General features: G+C 44.8%; 1 protein-coding gene across 14 annotated transcripts in view; it reads right to left on the bottom strand.

The window, feature by feature from the left end:
* The window catches only part of Numa1 (nuclear mitotic apparatus protein 1), an 82,881-nt gene that overhangs the window by 33,909 nt on the left and 30,160 nt on the right, over window positions 1-18,812 (bottom strand). For 5 of the 14 annotated variants that reach the window (XM_029556626.1, XM_029556625.1, XM_008854080.3 and 2 more), the window contains exon 2: window positions 3,092-3,165. In XM_029556626.1, coding sequence (XP_029412486.1) covers window positions 3,092-3,133 — 42 coding nt within the window. In that variant the 5' untranslated portion in view covers window positions 3,134-3,165. The other 9 variants (XM_008854088.2, XM_008854082.3, XM_008854085.3 and 6 more) reach the window with 9 other exon arrangements.

Below are 18,812 nucleotides of genomic sequence, written 5' to 3'. Positions count from 1 at the left end.
ACGACACAGGCACACATATGTGCAGGCATAACTCATACACATAAAATAAAAATAATGATAAAATATATTTTTTAAAAATTTTGGCTGGGCGTGGTGGCGCACACCTTTAATCCCAGCACTCGGGAGGCAGAGGCAGGCAGATTTCTGTGAGTTCCAGCCTGGTCTACATAGTGAGTACACGTCTTTTGTTGATATCACAAATGAATATGTTGATTAGGATCTTCCCTCTGATATCTTGGCATTGGGGGGGGGGCGGGGCCTGGAGAGATAGCTCAGTGGTTAAGAGCACTGGCTACTCTTGCAGAAGACCCGGGTTCAAATCCTGGCACCCACATGCTAACGAGACTGTGACTCCAGTTCCAGGGGATCTGACTTCCTCTTCTAACCTCTGCAGGCACTGTCTGACATAGGTGCACTTATATACATATCGGCAATACATTCATACAAACATCTTAAAAAAAAAAAGTTGTCAACCAAGTGTGGTAGCACATACTGCTGTGAATTTGAAGCCAGTGTAGGCTACAAACAATGTGACCCTGTCTCAAAAACGAGCTACATAGTAAGGTTTTATCTCAAAAAAAAAAAAAAAAAAAAAAAAAAAAAAAAAAAGCTGGTCTGATTATTCAGTACTCAGGGTAAAAACTGAAATGTCCCATGCCAATTAATACACACATGCAATATGTTAAGTATCCAGAACACAATATTCATTGAGACATTTTGTTTTTGTGTTTTGTGCACTCTTTTACATCCATCAGACTGCTCTCATGATACCCCACTTTACAAATTCGATGCTGAGAAGCTGGCTTGCTCTAGTAACAAAGAGATCAGAGCTGTGATTTGAAGCTAAATGTCTTGATTCTAAGAACTATGTTCACTGTCACAGTATTCTGTGGCCTCTTCTGTTTTTATGATTGGTTGGTTGGTTTTAGGTTTGGGTTTTTTTTTGTCCTAATTTTTATTTATTTATTTAATGCATATGAGTGTTTTGTCTCCATTTATGTAAGTGCACTCATATCACGCAATGGGTGCACAGAGGCCAGAAGAAGGTGTCCGATCCCCTGGAACTGGAACTATAGATGGTTGTGGGTGCTCCGCAAGAACAGTCAGTGCTCTTAACCACTCAGCCATCTCTTCAGTTCTTGGTTTTTTTGTTTCATTTTGTTTGTTTTTTTAAGGCAAGGTCTTGCTATGTAGCCCAGGTTGACCTCAAATTCACAGTAATTCTGCCTCAGCCCAGCAAGTGCCACCAGGCCTGGCTTTGTTTGTAATTTTAAATGCCCAATGCTTGGTATTTTCTTATTTGTCACTGTCTCAAGAGGAAAATGTACAAAAAGACCTAACAGAAGGATTTTGGTTAAGTAATCAAGAAAGTAAAAGGGTCCAGCAAACCACAGCGGTGACCTTTGGAACCCCTGTCATCATGTGTCAAGGAGCCTGGGGTCTACAGCATGGGCACTGTGCTGGCACCCTGCCACCACAGCCCTGGGCGCTGAGTGCTACTGCTACCTGTGTGTTGCACACCAGACCTGCTCTGTTCTCAGTGTGTAAACTCACAGAGAAACATGAATAAAACAGTAAGAACCAGCAATTTTGCATGGGAAGCCTTGTTGAGACATTTAGTGTAGTCTACCTGAAGCTGGAACAAAATGGAAAAGCAAGATGAGTTTGGTGCTTTGGAAAGTGTGAAGGCTGCTTTTGAACTCTATCTTCCTCCATCAGGAGAGGCAACAGCTTAATGAAGCACTTGCAGAAAACCCAGGGCTCATCAACACATCCTGTTATGAAGATAGCTGGCTGATCAAGATGATACTGAGCAACTATTCAGAACTGAGTGAACTAATGAGTGAAGAAGCTGTGAGAAACTGACATCCACTGAGGAGTGAACATGACGCCCCCCCCGCCACCCCGCGAATAAACCAGTGAGAAGTAACTTGCTCAGCATAGTCGTCTTGAATTACTGGTGAATGTAAGATTTTAAATAACTTCTAGCAATGCCAATGGAAAAGAAACTACCCTTAACACTGCTACTGGAAGAAAATTCCCCTCAGCTGCCTAATGGCTGCATATAAACACATGTAACTAGACTAGGTGTTTAGGGGCTAAGCTCTGGTATTCAGAATTCATGAGATTATCTATAGCAAAAAGCACTTATAAGAATCCTGTATTCCAGCAGGGCATGGTGGCACATGCCTTTGATCCCAGCACTTGGGAGGCAGAGCAGGCAGATCTCTGAGTTCAAGGCCAGCCTGGTCTACACAGCAAGTTCCAGGCCAGATGGGGCTATAGGGAGACCCTGTCTCAATAACGAACAACAACCAAAGAATTCTGTATTTTAGGATAAAAATGCAACCATAAGTCTCATATAATACTGTAACTTCCTTACTATCTCTGTCCCTGAAAACTGAGGTCAGACTTAATGATCTTCCTACTGAGAATGCCTAAGACAGCAGGAGGGTGTGTGTTGTACAGTGTTAGATGAAGGACAATACTGTCTTAATTTTACAATATACTGTACTGAGTGGTTCTGTTTTTACACAGTGAGCAACAGCTTTGTAGCACAGTAAGAAACAAATCAAATACCCTCTTTATTTAAAAAACAAGGTACCACAACAATAGAATCATGACAAAAACATAGTAAAGTCAGTGAGGAGAACCTTGTCCCAAGATTAGGCTTTTGAAGACCAAAGTCCCTGTCAATGTTGCTCATTACAGTTCAGTCTTAGCTGGGCATGGTGGCATACACCTTTGATCCCAGCACTAGGGATGCAGAGGCAGGTGGATCTCTGTAAATTCAAGGCCAGCCTGGTCTACATAGTGAGTTCCAGGCCAGCTGGGCCTACAGGGAGACCCTGTCTCCAAATAAATAAATAAATAAATAAATAAATAAATAAATAAATAAAGTATACAGTAAACAAATGAGGGTAGATTCATACAATGTTCCAATGTCCTGTTACTGTCAGCAGCAGTGTCTTTGGCAATATGCAAAGTTCTTGGTCTGCAAATGAGAAGCCTTTGAAGAGCCCTGGCTCCTAGAATGCTCTTCTGCAGCTTCCTGGAGAAGACAGCAGATAAAGGAAGCAAGACTACTCACCCAAGAGAGGAGCGCAGCTGCCCGGGTGGTGTGGAGTGTCATCTTGGTGATCCCAGTCAGTCACCCCAACGTACCTGGAACACAAGAAAGGACGGATGGTTAATCAAATCAGAGATCCAGGATCAAGGAGTAGGAGTAGAGGGAAAACAGTTCCATCTGTCAGCTCTGAACACTTCAACAAATCATTTACACTTAATCCACTGAGGCAGCATGGGAGTTTTGAGCCCAGAGTTTACATGTAAATTACTATAAAGCTTGTCATGTCAGGGCTGACTACAAAGAATCTTGCATTCAACTGAATACTCATAAGCACCATACACAATCAATCAGCTGATAAAAACAAAAAAACACAATATTCACAGTTGATCTGCAGTCCTGCTCTTTTGAGGAGGATCCCTTAAAACACAGAACAACATAGTTTTATAAACAGGCCAGGATTTGAATACTGATTCCATGTGACTTTAGATAATTAACATAACTTCTTTAGTCTCAGTTTCTTCATCTGCAAAATGGATCCATATAGACTTCTCTGGCTTACTGTGGTCATTAAAGATAATGCAAATAGCACGGTCCCCGGCACATAGTAGGCATTCAATAAATGATCACTGCTCTTAAGCAAAAAAAAAAATTATTTCTGGCTCTGCTTAACAAACCAAGTCCTTGGAAAAACCATTCTATATTCTGAATTTTTATTTTTTTGGTCTTTTTGAGACAGGGTCTCCCTGTAGCCCCAGCTGTCCTGGAACTCACAATATAGACCAGGCTGGCTTCGAACTCACAAAGATCCGCCTGCCTCTGCCTCCCAAGTGCAGGGATTAAAGGCGTGCGCCACCACGCCCGGCTATATTCTGAATTTTTAAAGATATATGGTTCAAATGGAGGAATTTGGCATATCTAAGCCAAGATAAGACCAACTCTGGAAGAGCTCATTTTGCAAGGAAATGTGCGTATGTGTGCCCAGGTGTATTTGCCTGTGTGTGTGTAGGTCAGAGGTTGACGGTTGGGTATCTTCTCTCTCTCCACCTTATTTTTTGAGACAGGGTCTCTCATTAATCCGGAGCTGGCCATTTGGGCTAGACTGGCTGGTTGGCCAATGAGGTCTCAGATCTGCCTGTCTCCACTTCCCCAATGCTAGGGTTAAAGAGCAAGTCACCATACCTAGCTTTTAAGTGCGTACAGGTGATCTAAACTCAGGTCCATATACATGTATAGCAAGCACTTTGCCCGCTGAGCTATCTCCCCAGTCTCCATAGGAAATGTTTAATGTAAGATCAGGCACTTGTCCTGGTATTCTTGCCCCCAATTCCCTTTACCATCAGAAATCTGACATCTGCTGCCAAGAGACCCATGGGATCACAGATCTGATGAGTAAATATTCCCCAGCACCTCACAGTTCCCACAATCTCCCAGGGAACAATCAGCTGTTCCCTCCAGCTCCTGCCACAGTTGCCCAGTATGTCACTACTTTAGGAGGTGAAACAAGAGCAGAAAGGGCCACTTCACCTATAAGTCTCCACAAATAATAGTATCTCCAACATGTAGGGTCTGTGCTTTCTATATGTAAGGTATCGGGATTAAAGAGACCATTTTTTTCCCATAAAGTACTCACTGTGAGGTAAAGAGAAAAAGATTGATAATCTGATAACTCACTCCCCCATCATCACTTAGAACTGCCTAACTAAGTGTGTTCTATTTATCAACCAACCAAAAAGAGTTTGCATAGTCCCTACACAAGTTCTTCCTGTCCTGGAAGCTATATGGGAAACAGATGACATTGATGACATTTGCTGCCTTTCAGCAGTTTAGAGCTGGGTGAGGAGTAAAAGTAAATACACCTGTATCACTAATAGAAGAAAACAAATGCTAACTATAAGCTAAGTGTAGTGGCACATGCCTTTAGTCCCAGCACTTGGGAGACAAAGGCAGGCAGATCTCTTTCGAGCTCAAGGTCAGCCTGGTCTACATAGTGAGTTCCAGGTCAGCTGGGACTACTGGGAGATGCTGTCTCAAAAAAGACTAAAAAAAACTACAACCACAAAAAAACTGCTAACTATAAGTAAACGCTAAGTATAACTAAGAGCTTCTTGTTCCTGCAGAACCCAACGTGATGCCACTTATCATGGCAGTATCACAGTCTTAAACTAATCAATTCACCTAGGCTTTGGTGGGAACACGTAAAATGGTCTCAAGAGAGCAGAGAAACTAAGGGGCCCATGTGTTCCTCAATCCTGGATGACTTTCCTCAGGTATGGTCTGTCTACAGTCTCTGATTAACTGCCCAGCCCTTAGTGCCAAGCTAAGATGACTTCAACTAGTGCATTGAAATGAGGCTTTTTTGACCTCTGGACAGCCTACAGCCAGAGACCATGTTCAGCCTGTAGGATGAAGGTAGCAAGAGTCAACTACTCAACTGCAATATCTTTCCATCTTATGTGTATAAGTGTATTGCCTGCATGTATGTAAGTGCATTCGTGTGTCATGCAATACCTGCAGAGGTCAGATTCCCCTGGAACTGGAGTTATGAACAGTTGTTAGTTGCCATGTGGGCGCTGGGACTCAAACCCAGATCCTTTGCAAGAGAAGTCAGTAGTCTTAACCTCTGAGCCATCTTTCCAGTCCCTGCAGTATAATTTTTTAAAAAGTCAATGCATGCTGGGCTACGTTTATAGCTCAGTGATAGAAAGCTTGCCGAACCTGTGCAAATTGGATCCTAGATCCAATTTACAGCACTGCATTAAAAAAAGTCTCATTTGGCATGGTGGCACACGCCTTTCGTCCCAGCACTCGGGAGGCAGAGGCAGGCAGATCTTTGTGAGATTGAGCCCAGCCTGATCTACATAGAGTTCCAGGCCAGCTGGGAGCTGGGGCTACAGGGAGACCCTGTCTTAAAAAGACCCCAGGCCAGCTGGGGTTACAGGGAAAAAAAAAAAAAAAAAAAAAAAAAAAATCAAAAAGACAAAAACAAAAAAGACAACAACAACAACAAAAGGCTCTGCAATATTCACCAGTAAGGGAAATGTGGCCCAGTCTTCTGCCCCCATCTTCACTGCTCAGAGATTTTATTTGCAACAGGAGGTAGATTCTGCCCCCTCTGAGAGATTCCACAGCTGTACCGCTAAAAATGACCTGAGATTTAAGTAAGCAACATTTTTCCTTCATCGCAGGGGCAAGAACATATAACCCCAGGAGAACCTGTCTAAAATGAATTCACTGCCCAAGAAAACTTGTGTCAAGGCCAAATTTCTCTTTTCATGCTCCTAGGGCACAGAAATAGGAATCCAATATTCAACATGAGAAACTCCTGAAACATATTGACATCAAAGCCCACAAAGGGTACCCCCTCAAGATACCAGAGTGTGGTTTTAGCAAAGTAAAGCCACTGGCTGGTGGTGACGGCTTCACTGAGTGACAAATGATTGAAACCACTGGCATAGACAATGCTAAGCACTAGGACTACAGCTTTAAGCAGGCCCTGGAGTGGAAGCCAAGGGCACTCAGCCAGAGCACCATCCTCTCCACCCTCCCCCTGAAATCTGACGCAGGCCCCACCCATAAGACTGAGTGATGGTGATGGAAAAACAGATCCCTACAATTGTAGCCTCCTTGAACCATTTCTGAGATCCACCCCAACTCAATGTGATCAGTCACTCTCAGAACACATAAACACATACACTCAAAAGCAAATCCCAGGACTTAGGACAAGCCCCCTGAGGGCATCCTCAAAGCTCCCACATACCTAGTTCTTTGAAAACAAAATGTACCCAGAATCCAAAAGTGAGCTTTTCAAAGCTGATAAAATACCCTCCTTTTCCCAGGTCCAAGGAAGACAAGGGCACAGAAGCAGTGGCTGTGTAAACTTATACCCTCTTAACGTTTCCCAAGCTGCCATAATACAGCTCTCGATATCATGACCAATTTTCACACTTATAGGAAATCCTCTGTTTCCACAAAAGATATATCAGAACAAGGAAAGTGTCACTCAAGAAATGTGCTGCCACCTGGCCTGCACTCTCTGGATCTGAAGGAGTTAAAGACTAGCCATGATTTCCTACCAAGGCTAATGCTAATGTAAACCACCTGCCCAGATGCAAGGACCAGACCAGAGGGGTCAGGCTGCTGAGCTCTGGGGTCTGGACTGAAAAGACTGCAGTTTTAGGAGACCAAAGTGATAGGCTAGAGGGTCTGAGTGGCGGCAGCACTCCTCCCATGCTCCACCTCCAGTCTGGGTGCCAGCTCTCTAGATAGTGCATCTTAGCAGTACTACCCACCTGGACACCACCTTCCCACCAGATAACACCAAAGTGACCTTTGTTCTAGAGAGCTGCTAACTAGTCCTAACTCTCGGCTCATGGGCCCCTGCCTTCACTGAACCCTCATTCTTTTACTACTAACTCCTACTCCCAGAATTTCAGGGCCACACAAGCTCTGCCTCAAGGGGTCATTTCTAAGACCCCAACCCCCTTTCTACTAGATGGTTGGTTACAAAGGCCCAGAGACTCACAGCTAAGAAAATGGCTGCCTCATCTATGTGCCCAAGCTCACAGACAAAACTTACCAACACTTACCCTGAGAGCCTCCCAGGCTGTAGCTGTAAAAATTCCATCCATGCTCTTGTACTCTAAAAGAGCTACTACCCCTTCATCTGAGCAACATCTGCATCCAGTGAACACTGGGATCTTGGAGCTCCTTCTCCTCCTCCTCTGGGAGGAGTATATCAAGAGACACAGACAAGCAACCACTCAGACCTTACCTGGTAGAGGCCCAGGAAAGGCCAAGCTATCTTGCTATATGCTAATTCATCACACAAAGGCTGAGACAGGATTGCTTGAACCCAGTCTTAAAACAAACCTATCTTGCTGGTGTATCCCCTGACTTAGTGAAGGTAAAAGGCCAAAGGACCAGCTACTCCGTGAGAGAGAAGAAAACAATCTTTTTTTCTAGTGGTCTGGGAGGTGGGGGCAGGGAAGTCCCGAGTAGGTTATGACGTCCAAGCCTTAAAAAAAGTTGTACTTCTAAAGTCAGAGGCAAACCGGTTTGCTAGAAGTATTCTCTGCTTCCTCTAAGGGTCTAATTTTGGATTCAGGTCTCCCCCTCTTCACACACACCACACCCTTTGTAGTTTGACCCAGATCCCTGAGGCATTGAAAAGGAACAAGGGGCAGACTACAGGGAAAACCTACATTCCTTGGTTTCTTCAAAAAGAACTTACTAGTTGGGGGTGTTGACTCACGCTTATAATGCCAGCACTTGGAGACTGAGGCAGGAGGATGGCTCCGAGGTCTAGGCCAGCCATGGCCACACAGCAAGAAGAAAAGAAAGTATCTTACTGACATCCATTCCTTTATCCCCATCCTCAGTAGGGTCCAGATCTCCAGGATGTGTGCAGAAAGGTTGCAATCCTGAACTAGAACAGGGGCCTGCAGTCAAATAGTGTGTGAAGAGCCCGCGCATGCGCACACAAAGGGCCCACTGGCGCACCAACCCCCGCACCACGGCATTCACACACCCGAACCCCGGCAGCTGACAAAAATGAACCCGTTTTCATTGCCCACCGCTGCAAACACACCTAGGACCACACAAGGGAATGGGAAAGCCCTCTGCGGGCCGTCTCTACAGCCCTAGGCCGGGCGCCACACGCTTCTCCCTCCGAACAAAAACACGCTGACATCTATGAGCACCAGCCTTCGCGCTGAAGTCGCCAACACCCGGATGTTGGCAAGCTCAGCTCCCTGCGCCTGTTTCTCAGTGTGTTTACTTGCTCTCCCTCTCCTCTCCCTCCCCTTTATGGATGGCGCAGGAAAGGGAGGTGAGGGGGAAGAATCCACCCCACCCCCTCGTCCATGTTTGAACAAAACCCAGAGAAAGAGTGGGCGAGAAAAAGTCTCAGTGCAGGGGGCCTTACCGGACTCCCAAAGCCAAACGTATCTACAGGTTTTAATCCGTCATTAGCATTTAAATCTTGAAAGGACAGAAGGGAGGGGGCAGTGGAAAGTAACCCCACACACAAAAGAAAAGTTGTTGGGTTTCTCCTCAGTCAGCCTGGCAGGAGCGATCTTCCTGGCTGACAGCCAGAAGTGCGTCACAGCCAGGAGTCTGCTTTCTTTAAAGGCACAGCGAGCTTCCGCGCAGCCCCGGAGACACCGCCTGGCCAGCAGCTCTGGGGGAGGGGGCGAAGCTTGCGGGTCCCAACACGGAGCAAGACGCGGGGCGGCGGGCACAGTCCTGCAGGGCGAGCGCGGCCCGGGCCGTCGGATGGCGGCGTCCACACAAAGCGCCCCCACAGCAGCGGCCTCACCAACCTGAGAGGGTGGGACACTCCCCCCTTCGCTCCTTTCCACCCAGGGCTCGGGGCAGCAGGGCTGGCCTGTCGTCTGAGACCAGCCCAGCCGGCCAACCAGGGTGAAAGTTCCGGCTCTAGCTGCAGCGAGGCGCAGAGGCGCCATGCAGGCCTTATACCCGACAGCTTCCTGCAGCCCCTGTGGTGCGCGGGCGTGTCTGCGCACACTGCAGCCCGCCTGCGCCGCTGCACACAAAGCGCCGGCTTTCCAGCACCGCCGCATGCCCGGGACATGGCCACCCCAGCCCACTTCCACGCGGGAATCCTTCGGCCCATACCTTCTGCGTGGCAAGGCCAGGATGTGGCGCTGTGCCCGCTCCTCCCCCTCGGCCACCCAAACAAGCAGTCCAGGCAGATTCTGGCCCTGGAGTGCAGGCCTGCGCGGTCCCGTCCCGGTGGCTGCGCTATTGTCGACTGTGGAATGGCCGCCAAAATCCCAGCTGTGCTGCCAGAACCTAATCCCCTGTTCCGCTGAGCATTTGTGGGGAGGGGCTGAGGGGCCAAGGCACGGGACTGAGTACCGCAGGCTCTGAGTGGAGCCCTGAATTGGCCAGGCATAGGGACCCATAGGCAGAATCTACTCCAACTACATGGCTAAAAGGAAACATGTCTGACTCTTAGACAAACCACCGCGGCATTTCCACCCACCGGACAGTCACCTTCGCAAAGCCACTGGGAAAGCCCACCAGATAGTTAAAAGGAACCCCCTAATTTTACAGCTAGAAACATGTACTGAGCAATGTGCAAGGTACACAAGAGGATTGTAGGGAGCAACCAAGGATGAATTAACAGCCTCTGGGGTAGGGTTGTAATTCCATAAATCAGAAATGGCCTCAAAACTTGTACTTCAGGACAATACATGCTAAGTCCTACAAAAGATGCAAAGAAAAATTCTAACCAGTGGACAGTAGGAAAGGATTAAGAAAATAAAGTAGTACTTTAATTTGGATCTCAAAGCACAAAAGCAAAAATTTTCTCAACGGAAAGGGAGAAGTGGGGAGGAGAAAGAAAAGTGGCTCCAAGGATTTTCAGATTGGAAAATCTTGAATCAAAGAGTCCAAGAAAGGTTTAAAGTTTGTTTTTAAGAGCTGTGGTATGGGAGCTGTGTGCCAAGTTTATTCTGGTAAGTAACTGTCTAGCAGCAAGATGGATTAGGAGGCTGCCCCAATGGGCAGGAGAGGTACTGAGGACACAGAAGGTAGAGTAAGCGACAGAAAGGGGAATATTGGGGAATATTCGACAAGCATTGAGGAGACAGGTAAAGGACTGACAGAAAGCAGGGGAAAACCTGGTCATGTGGTACACACTTAAAATCCCAGCAGTCAGGAGGCAGGGGCCGGAGGCAAGTTCAAGACCAGTCTGGTCTACTTCATTGAGTTCCAGGCTAACCAAAGCAAAAACTGAGGGGGGGGGGGGGCGACACCTGGAGAGATGGCTCAGTGGTTAAGAGCATGGGCTTGCTCTTGCAGAGGAGCCACGACGTTGGTTCCTAACACCCACTGGTGGTTAACAACCCTCCATAACTCCAGTTCTATGGATCTGATACTCTCTTCTGGCCTCTGTGGGCACTGCACTTAACATACATGCAGGCAAATAGAATAACATAAAAATAAATGAAAACACAGAGGAGCTGTACAGGGGAGGAAAGTATGAGGGATGACATGTGAATCAAAGGGAGGAGGTGATAAGGGTCTGAAGGAGAAATGGCATAACAAGATAGTAGCCAATGCATACTGAGTACCTTCTATTTGCTCCAGGCCAGTCTACAGAAACAATGTGAATCATTTCCTTAGGTTTAAGCACCTTCTTTATGAAGCAGGCACATTACGACCCAACCTCAAAAAAACTAAGCCACAGAGTCTGATCTGTTCCACATCACACATCTAGTAAATGGCCAAACTCATCACTTGCTAACTACATAACCCTGTAGTCTCTGAGCCTCAGATTGTAATTTGTAAAGCACAGCCACCTTTGCTATAAGGTGATGTGAATGAACTCAGTAACATTTACAAAGTGCCCAACATACTGACTAGCACATAAAGGTGCTGGAGGGTGCTTCACAAGGATTAGTTCCTATTTGGTATTTTGGTCCCTGTCACCAAAGTGTCCCACCAGAAGATGGCTTACCACTGTTGGAGAAGCTAGAATGGGTGTTCCTCCTGGTGCAAGGGATGGGACTTCAGGAAGCCTACCTTCTTTCCATCAGTCCACCTCTTGGATTTTACTTTATGGGAACACCTCAAATCCCAATTTCTCTCATATTCAGTAGTTACCAATGGTTATCTATAGGAAGATGTTAGATTGTGGGAAGACAACCACTTGAGGACTTCCTATGCTATATGTTTCTTTTGTGTTTATTTTCAAGAGAGCAAAAGGGTAAAGGCACGTGCCCTGAAGCCTGACCTGAGTTCAAGTCCTGTGATCCACATGGTAGGAGAGAACCAATTCTTCCAAGGTGTCCTCTAGAACTCCCAAAGGTTGTTCTATGATCACACTTGCACTGCAGCATGTGCATACCACACACAAATCAATTTTTAAAATAAAAATTTATAAAATAATAATGTACACTGATCAGAAAAAGTGTGCATTTCGCATTTGGTACGTGTACTACCTTATGTGTATTTGCAGGAAAGTCTTATCTTCTATCTAGAATGCCTGCTGCTTTAGGGCATACCTCATTTCCCTCTCTATGATCTGCCATAGTCCTTAGCTTACTCAGTAGGGCTCATTAAATCTGTTCCACTGAACTACATTTGGATGGCAGCTTTCCAAATACAATCTTCTGGCCACCTCTTTGTCTGTACTGAGTAGGGGAGATGAGGTGGGGTCAGATCAGTGCCCACCACTGCAGAGACACTGCTGCTCCCAGACCCTGCAGCCAGTTCTCACAGCCCCTGTGCAGCCTGTACTTAGCACATGCTATTTATTAATGGGAAGGAAAGCTATTATTCAAAGGAGTACCATAAAGGCAAAGCAGATGCTGAAAAGACAGTGGCAAATATAATTTAAAGATTGGCACAATCAACACCCCAGAAATTGTATGGGGTGAAAATAAGAGGTAGGCCTACTAAAACTATCCAGCTACACCTGCCATGGTCAGCCCTGAAACTTCACAGCTTTGACAAAACTGATACTGTATCTCTCTATCTTACCCCCTGGCTTTAAACTCAAGGCATCAGCTTCCAGTTGGGCAGCTTCAGAGGGCTTGAAATTTCTGGAGTTTCTTTGCCAAGTCATCAAGCTCTTGGGCTAACTCTACTAGCTAGTAGTACGCCTGATCAGCTTCTCCACTGCTCTCTCTTCCTTTCCTGTGCAGAGCCAAACTACCTCAGACCCTCTCAGCCTAGACAGCTCACTTGGCACACTCCTGGTTCTGCAAGCCACTCACTGCTTCAAGGAAATTAAACAGAAGTGGTAAAACAAAGATAAAAAGGGCACAGGGAGGAGGGGTGTTGGTGGCTAACACATTCAGGAGCAAGTTTTGATAGAAGTTGGAGAGGGTGTGTTCACTTAGACGCACACAGGTGTTCCAAAGGGCCTGGCAATATTCCATCTTCTAATCTGGTTGGTAGGCATTTTGGTGTTCATCTTATTATTGTTGCTTAAAATGCCAATGTTATAGGGTGGATATTAATGCATATTAATTACTATTTTTTGCAACTTAAAAGTCAGGAAGAAGGCCAGAACATAATTCTATGGTAGAGCACTTGCCTACCATGCATGAGGCCCTAGATGCAATCCTCAGTGATTGAAAAAATAAAGACAGAAAGAAGGCAGTTCCTCTGAGATAGCCCAGAATAGGGGTGATTCTAATATAAATAACTATCCTGGTATTTAAAGCCCTCCATGATCTGGCCCCAGTTTTACCTTCTAGAGTCATTTATTCCCTTATCCAAACCCTCCATCCTGCCAGGCAGGTCTGTAAAAGTTATAGATTTTCCTGGGGATTAGAAAAGATGACTGTGTAAAAAACTAGCTCTGGGGACAGACCCAAATGGGCACTAGACCAAAATTGTTGACTCCAGCACTTACTAGCTAGGTGAACTTAGGCAAGTTATTTAATCTTTCTGTTTCCTTTTCTGTAAAATAGAGATAATCACAGTATTTACCTCATTGAGCTATTATGAGAATCAAAGAAAATAAAACATGGAAACTGTTTAGCATAGTGCTGGTGCTACTAATTACAGCGGTAACAGCTACAATAATAATGATGGGCTAGGTATTTATTATGCCAGGACAACAAGTGGCAAAGAAAAGACTAGAAGGCATTGTATAAGGCTGTTTTAAAAGACGAGGAAATCTGAAGTTCACAACTTGAATGACTTATTTACATGAGCTAGTCATTTAAGTATTAAGCTACCACGATCCTACTTCTCTGTTGCCTAGAGAAGACTGTCATTGGATAAAAGCTAGTACATTCTCAACAGCTCAAAGAAACCTTGTACTTCTATCTTCTTATAAACCATCTATTTTAATTGAAACAACCAAATAGCTCTAAAACTGATTTGTTGTTTTTGAGGGTGCAAGAGCTTTGTAAACATTAAATGATCAAAACTCATCAAATGCAACAAGCATCAAAGCAAACTCTTCCCCTAGGACGGATGTTGTCACTACCTCAGGGTAAGGAGAGGCTGGAGAGAAAGGTGGTGGCAGCAGCAGGTTGAAGGGGAGGATGGTTTCACAGGTCAGACCTCCAGCTCATCTGCCACCACCCAGTTCTCCCTCTCCAGAGGGCAGTGGCAGGTTAATGAGTCAGTGTTGGCAAGCCTCAGGCTTCCTGGGGGAAAAAGTAGAGGGCAAAGCAAAACCCAGAGAGGATTCATTAGTAAGTCCAAGGGGCCCCACTCAGTTCTCCCACAAGAAGGCCTTTCTACAAAACACTTAAGAACCTGTTCACCCTGTTTCAGTGCCACAAAGGAGTAAAATGGCTGTGCGTTTCTACAGGCAATATACCTGGCACAGTGTTTGTTCATAAACACAGAATTATGACAGAATGACAAAAGAAACCAAATCAGCAGGAATCTGAGTGTAAAGAATTGAAATTCCTGGAGACAGCCTCCATAGTGACAGGAAACATGCTACACATTTGATGTTGAAAGCCTCTGGAGGTAAGCTCTGGCCAGGTCACATCCTAGCTATGTGGCTCTGGACAAATCATTGGCTTAGTAACAAAAGGGGTTAGGTTAGATATTATCTAAAAAGTACCTTTTCACCCCCAAAATTCCCATGATTCTCTTTGCAGGATACTATACTACCCGCCACCAATCTTGCAACAGAATTAGTTTCCTAAGAATCCCTACAAAGTATCACTGGTTAGAGATTCTTTTCCAAATAATTCTCTTAGAAATAGGAAATGTGTTTGTATCCTACTTGATCCCATGTCCAAAGGGAGGGACAGGTCCGATTCAGCAACATGATGATGAAAGGAAGTGGTCCTAGGAAATGGGTAGCACCTTTTTAAAAGTTTGACATATGCCAGGGTGTGGTGGCGCATGCCTGTAGTCCCAGCACTTGGGAGGCAGAGGCAGGCAGATCTCTGTGAGTTCAAGGCCAGCCTGGTCTACATAGTGAGTTCCAGGATAGCTGGGGCTACAGGGAGGCCCTGTCTCAAAAAAAAAAAAAAGGAAAAAAAAAACCTTGACAGGTGAGTGGAATTATACTCAAGGCTTTACAAATAGCTTTTGGAGTTGGGCGTGGTGGTGCACATCCTTAGTTCCAGCACTCAGGAGGCAGAGGCAGGCAGATTTCTGTGAGTTTGAGGCCAACTTGGTCCACAAAGTGAGTTCCAGGCCAGCTGGGGCTACAGGGAGACCCTGCCTCAAAAGACCACACACACACACACACACACAAAAAAAAAAAAAAAAAAAAAAAAAAAAAAATGCACACAAAAAAACACCTAGCAACAACAACAAAAAAAACAACAAACTATAAAATTTAAATTTGAAAAGACTTCAAAAATTAAATTTAAGGAAGCCTATATCTTATATCTCAGTTAATCCTCTACAAAAGAACCTTGAGAAGCTAGCATGTCTCTTCCAATTTTATAGGTAAGGACCTAATGGTAAGAAAACATTTGTCCCTCAAGATTAACAGCCAAGGTCACAGAGCCAGAACTTAAAATTCTAGTTGTCGAATCAGTGCTGTCCACGTCTCGGGTCCTGCCTATGTCTTTCTGGTCCATACAAGCGTCTATGTGCAGCAAAGCTTTTCTGCACCATTCTTCACACTGTTTCTGCTATAGCTCCTGAAAAGGGCAGTATAGACCTCATTTCCTTCATCTTCAAAGATGCTAAGTAAGTAAGTAACTTATTAGATAAAGTAAATCCGATGTATCTGGAACCACTGCAAAATTTTACACAAGCAGTTTTCTTAACTGAAATTTTCCCTGTTTAGAGCTAAATCTTTTTTTGGGGGGGGGGGTACCAATCCATACATATATATGGCATATATATATATATAAAACTCATATATCTTTTCTTAGAATTAATGAAAGAAATGTAATCAGGGATACTCAACTATAAACATAAAAGGATCATGTCTACTGTCACTGTGATAGGGATTCAGAAATTAACTGTAGAGGCTTTAAACCTGAGCTTTAATCCCATGGAAGAAGAAACATATCCCTAACCATATCATAAAGCTAAAGAACACAGGCTGGAGGAATGCTGAAAGGAAGGTGAGATGGCACTGGCAAGGCTGGAAGACCAACACCTAGTAACTAAGAACAGTGGGAGGAGCAGAAGCGTCCAGAGGGAAGAACTCATACAATTTGGGTTTGTTTTTTTTTCTTTTCTTTTTACTTTTTTTACTTACTGGGAGTGATGGGAGTGTGAAGGTCAAAGAACAACTTTTGGAAGTTGATTCTCTCCTTCCACCATGTGGGTCCCAGGGATCAAACTCAACCCCTCAGGATGGGCAGCAAGCGTCCTTACCCGATAAGAGATCTTGCTAGCTGCCATGTTTTGAAAAGATGACTCCCATAATGGTGGGTCTGTCACAGAAAACAGGTGGCAGTTGTAGAAACAGAGACTAGATTGTGCAACAGAAATGTACTTCAAACTGGCCTCAAAGTCTTGATCCTCCTACCTTAGCCTCCCTAGTGCTAAAATTACAGATGTGAACTACAAGGTCTAAGAGCTATTTCGCCAGTGTTCTTAGCATGTAGGACTGTGGAAGGATGGGGAGCTAAGATTCTTATGCTGATGAAGACTTAGTGGGAAAACTGAAGACTTACTGATTTAGAGGCGCTGTGGGAGACCAAATAAATCAAAATAGGCCAACAGGGAAAGCTTTACCCAGAAGTAACTTTTAAAATCATTATTTGAACTTATGTGTATGAGTGTATTGCTTACTTGTGTATAAGTGCATCAATGTCCGCAATGCCCTGAGGTCAGAAGAGGACATTGGATCCCCTAGAACTGGAGTAATAGAAGGTTGTTAGCTCCCTGTGGGTGTTGGGAATCAAACCTGGGTCTTCTGCAAGAGCAGTCAGTGCTCTTAACCCCTGTGCCATCTCTCTACCCAAAGTAACTTTAAAGCTAGATAAAGTACAGATAGGGTGGCTAACTAGGGTTTTACCAAAACTGCTAAAGAAACAGCATTCTAGGCAGAACAGCTATGTAAAGACAAAGCACGTTTGTGACATGCAGTTTTTAAGATAATAAGCAGGACCAAATTATGAAGGACTTGCATCATGCTAAGAAATTCAGATTTTTATCCTGTAGCTGATAGAAACAATCGAGGTTTCCAGAAGAAGGAAGGGAGCTCCATGATCAAAGATATGGGGTCCTAACTATATGAAGTACAGACTGGAATGGAAAGAAACAGAGGAATGCAATATAGTACAATGCTGGGCATGATGGTTGGGAGGCTAAGGCAGGAGGATTGCTGTGATTTGAGGCAAGCCTGGGACACATAGTGAATTCCAGGCCAGCCTGGGCTATAGAGTGAGAACCTGTGTCAAACAAAACAAACAAAAAACAGAGAGGAGGAAGGGAGGGAGGAAAGACACAGCACAATAGCCAAGATTTAGAGTAAAGTTGGCCCAACTTACTAACTGCAACCATGGGCAAGTTACTTAACTTGCTGTATTCTCAATTTCCCCATTTGTAAAATGGAAATCATAGTACTTTCTCTAGTTAAGGAGTTCACAAGATAGTATATAGGAAATGTCTAACACTATACTTGGTACAGAGGTAAATTCTATCTGCTATTAGGAGATCGAAGGGTAGGCATGGTAATACACACCTTTAATCCCATCCTTCCAGGGCAGAGGCAGGCAGATCACAACTAGCCTGGTCTACATAATGAATTCCAAGCCAGCTGGCCCTACAGGAAGACACTGTCTCAAAAAAAAAAAAAAGGCTGAAGGTCAGGGATGGAAAATTACTCAGTGGTTAAGAGCACTGGCTGCTCTTACAGAGGACCTGGGTTTAGTTCCCAGCATCCACATGGCGGCTAACCATCCATAATTCTAGTTGCAGGGGATCCAATGCTCTCTCCTATAAGCATTTCACACACAGGTGCACTAACATACAGGCAAGCAAAGCACTCACACAACATTAAGATAAAAAAATAAAAAAAATTTTTAAATGTTTAAGAGGCTGAGCCAGGCATGGTAGCCCATGCCTTTAGTCCCAGCGCTTGGGAGGCAGAGGCAGGCGGATCTCTGTGAGTTCAAGGCCAGCCTGGTCTACATAGTGAGTTCAGGTCAGCTGGGACTACAAGGAGACCCTGTCTCAAAAAGAGAAAAAAAAAAAAGTTTAAGAGGCTGAAGGTTTATTACCATAAAGCTATACCCACAGATGGTCTAAAGCTGACCATGCTCTTCTTTTAACCTAAAGCATTCTTTTCCTACATCATCACCTGGTTAGCTTCAACTTCTCCTTTACATCTCAGCCCTCCCTGACATCCTAGAGATCAGATGAAGTTCCACTATATTCCTTCCCTTCACAGCAGTCATGGTTTCTAAGCACATTTGTTTGTGCTTGACTGATTTCTTTCTCCCACAGCATATCACAGACTGCTCATCACTGAACTCTTGCAACTCAGAACAGTATCAGTGTAGGTGCTTTTTTTTTTTATTGAAACAGTGTCTCCCTGTAGCCCCAGCTGGCCTGGAACATTATGTAGATCAGGCCTGCCTCTGCCTCTTGAGTGTTGGGATTAAAGGTATGTGCCACCACACCAGGCTTGTTAAGATTTCTTTAATAAGTAAAAGGTTTCAAACTATATTTTAAAAGTGAATCTCTGGTGCTGGAGAGATGGCTCAGCAGTTAAGAGCGCTGACTGCTCTTGCAGAGGACCTGAGTTCAAGTCCCAGCACCCACATGGCAGCTACGAACCATCCTTAACTCCAGTTCCAGGGGAATAAAAAGCTCTCTT

The sequence above is a fragment of the Nannospalax galili genome, unplaced genomic scaffold, assembly GCF_000622305.1.
Source record: "Nannospalax galili isolate Female #2095 unplaced genomic scaffold, S.galili_v1.0 scaffold1387, whole genome shotgun sequence".
NCBI lineage: Eukaryota > Metazoa > Chordata > Mammalia > Rodentia > Spalacidae > Nannospalax > Nannospalax galili.
The sequence above is the reverse complement of the archived record's forward strand: the minus strand, read 5'-3'. Positions and strand labels throughout refer to the sequence as shown.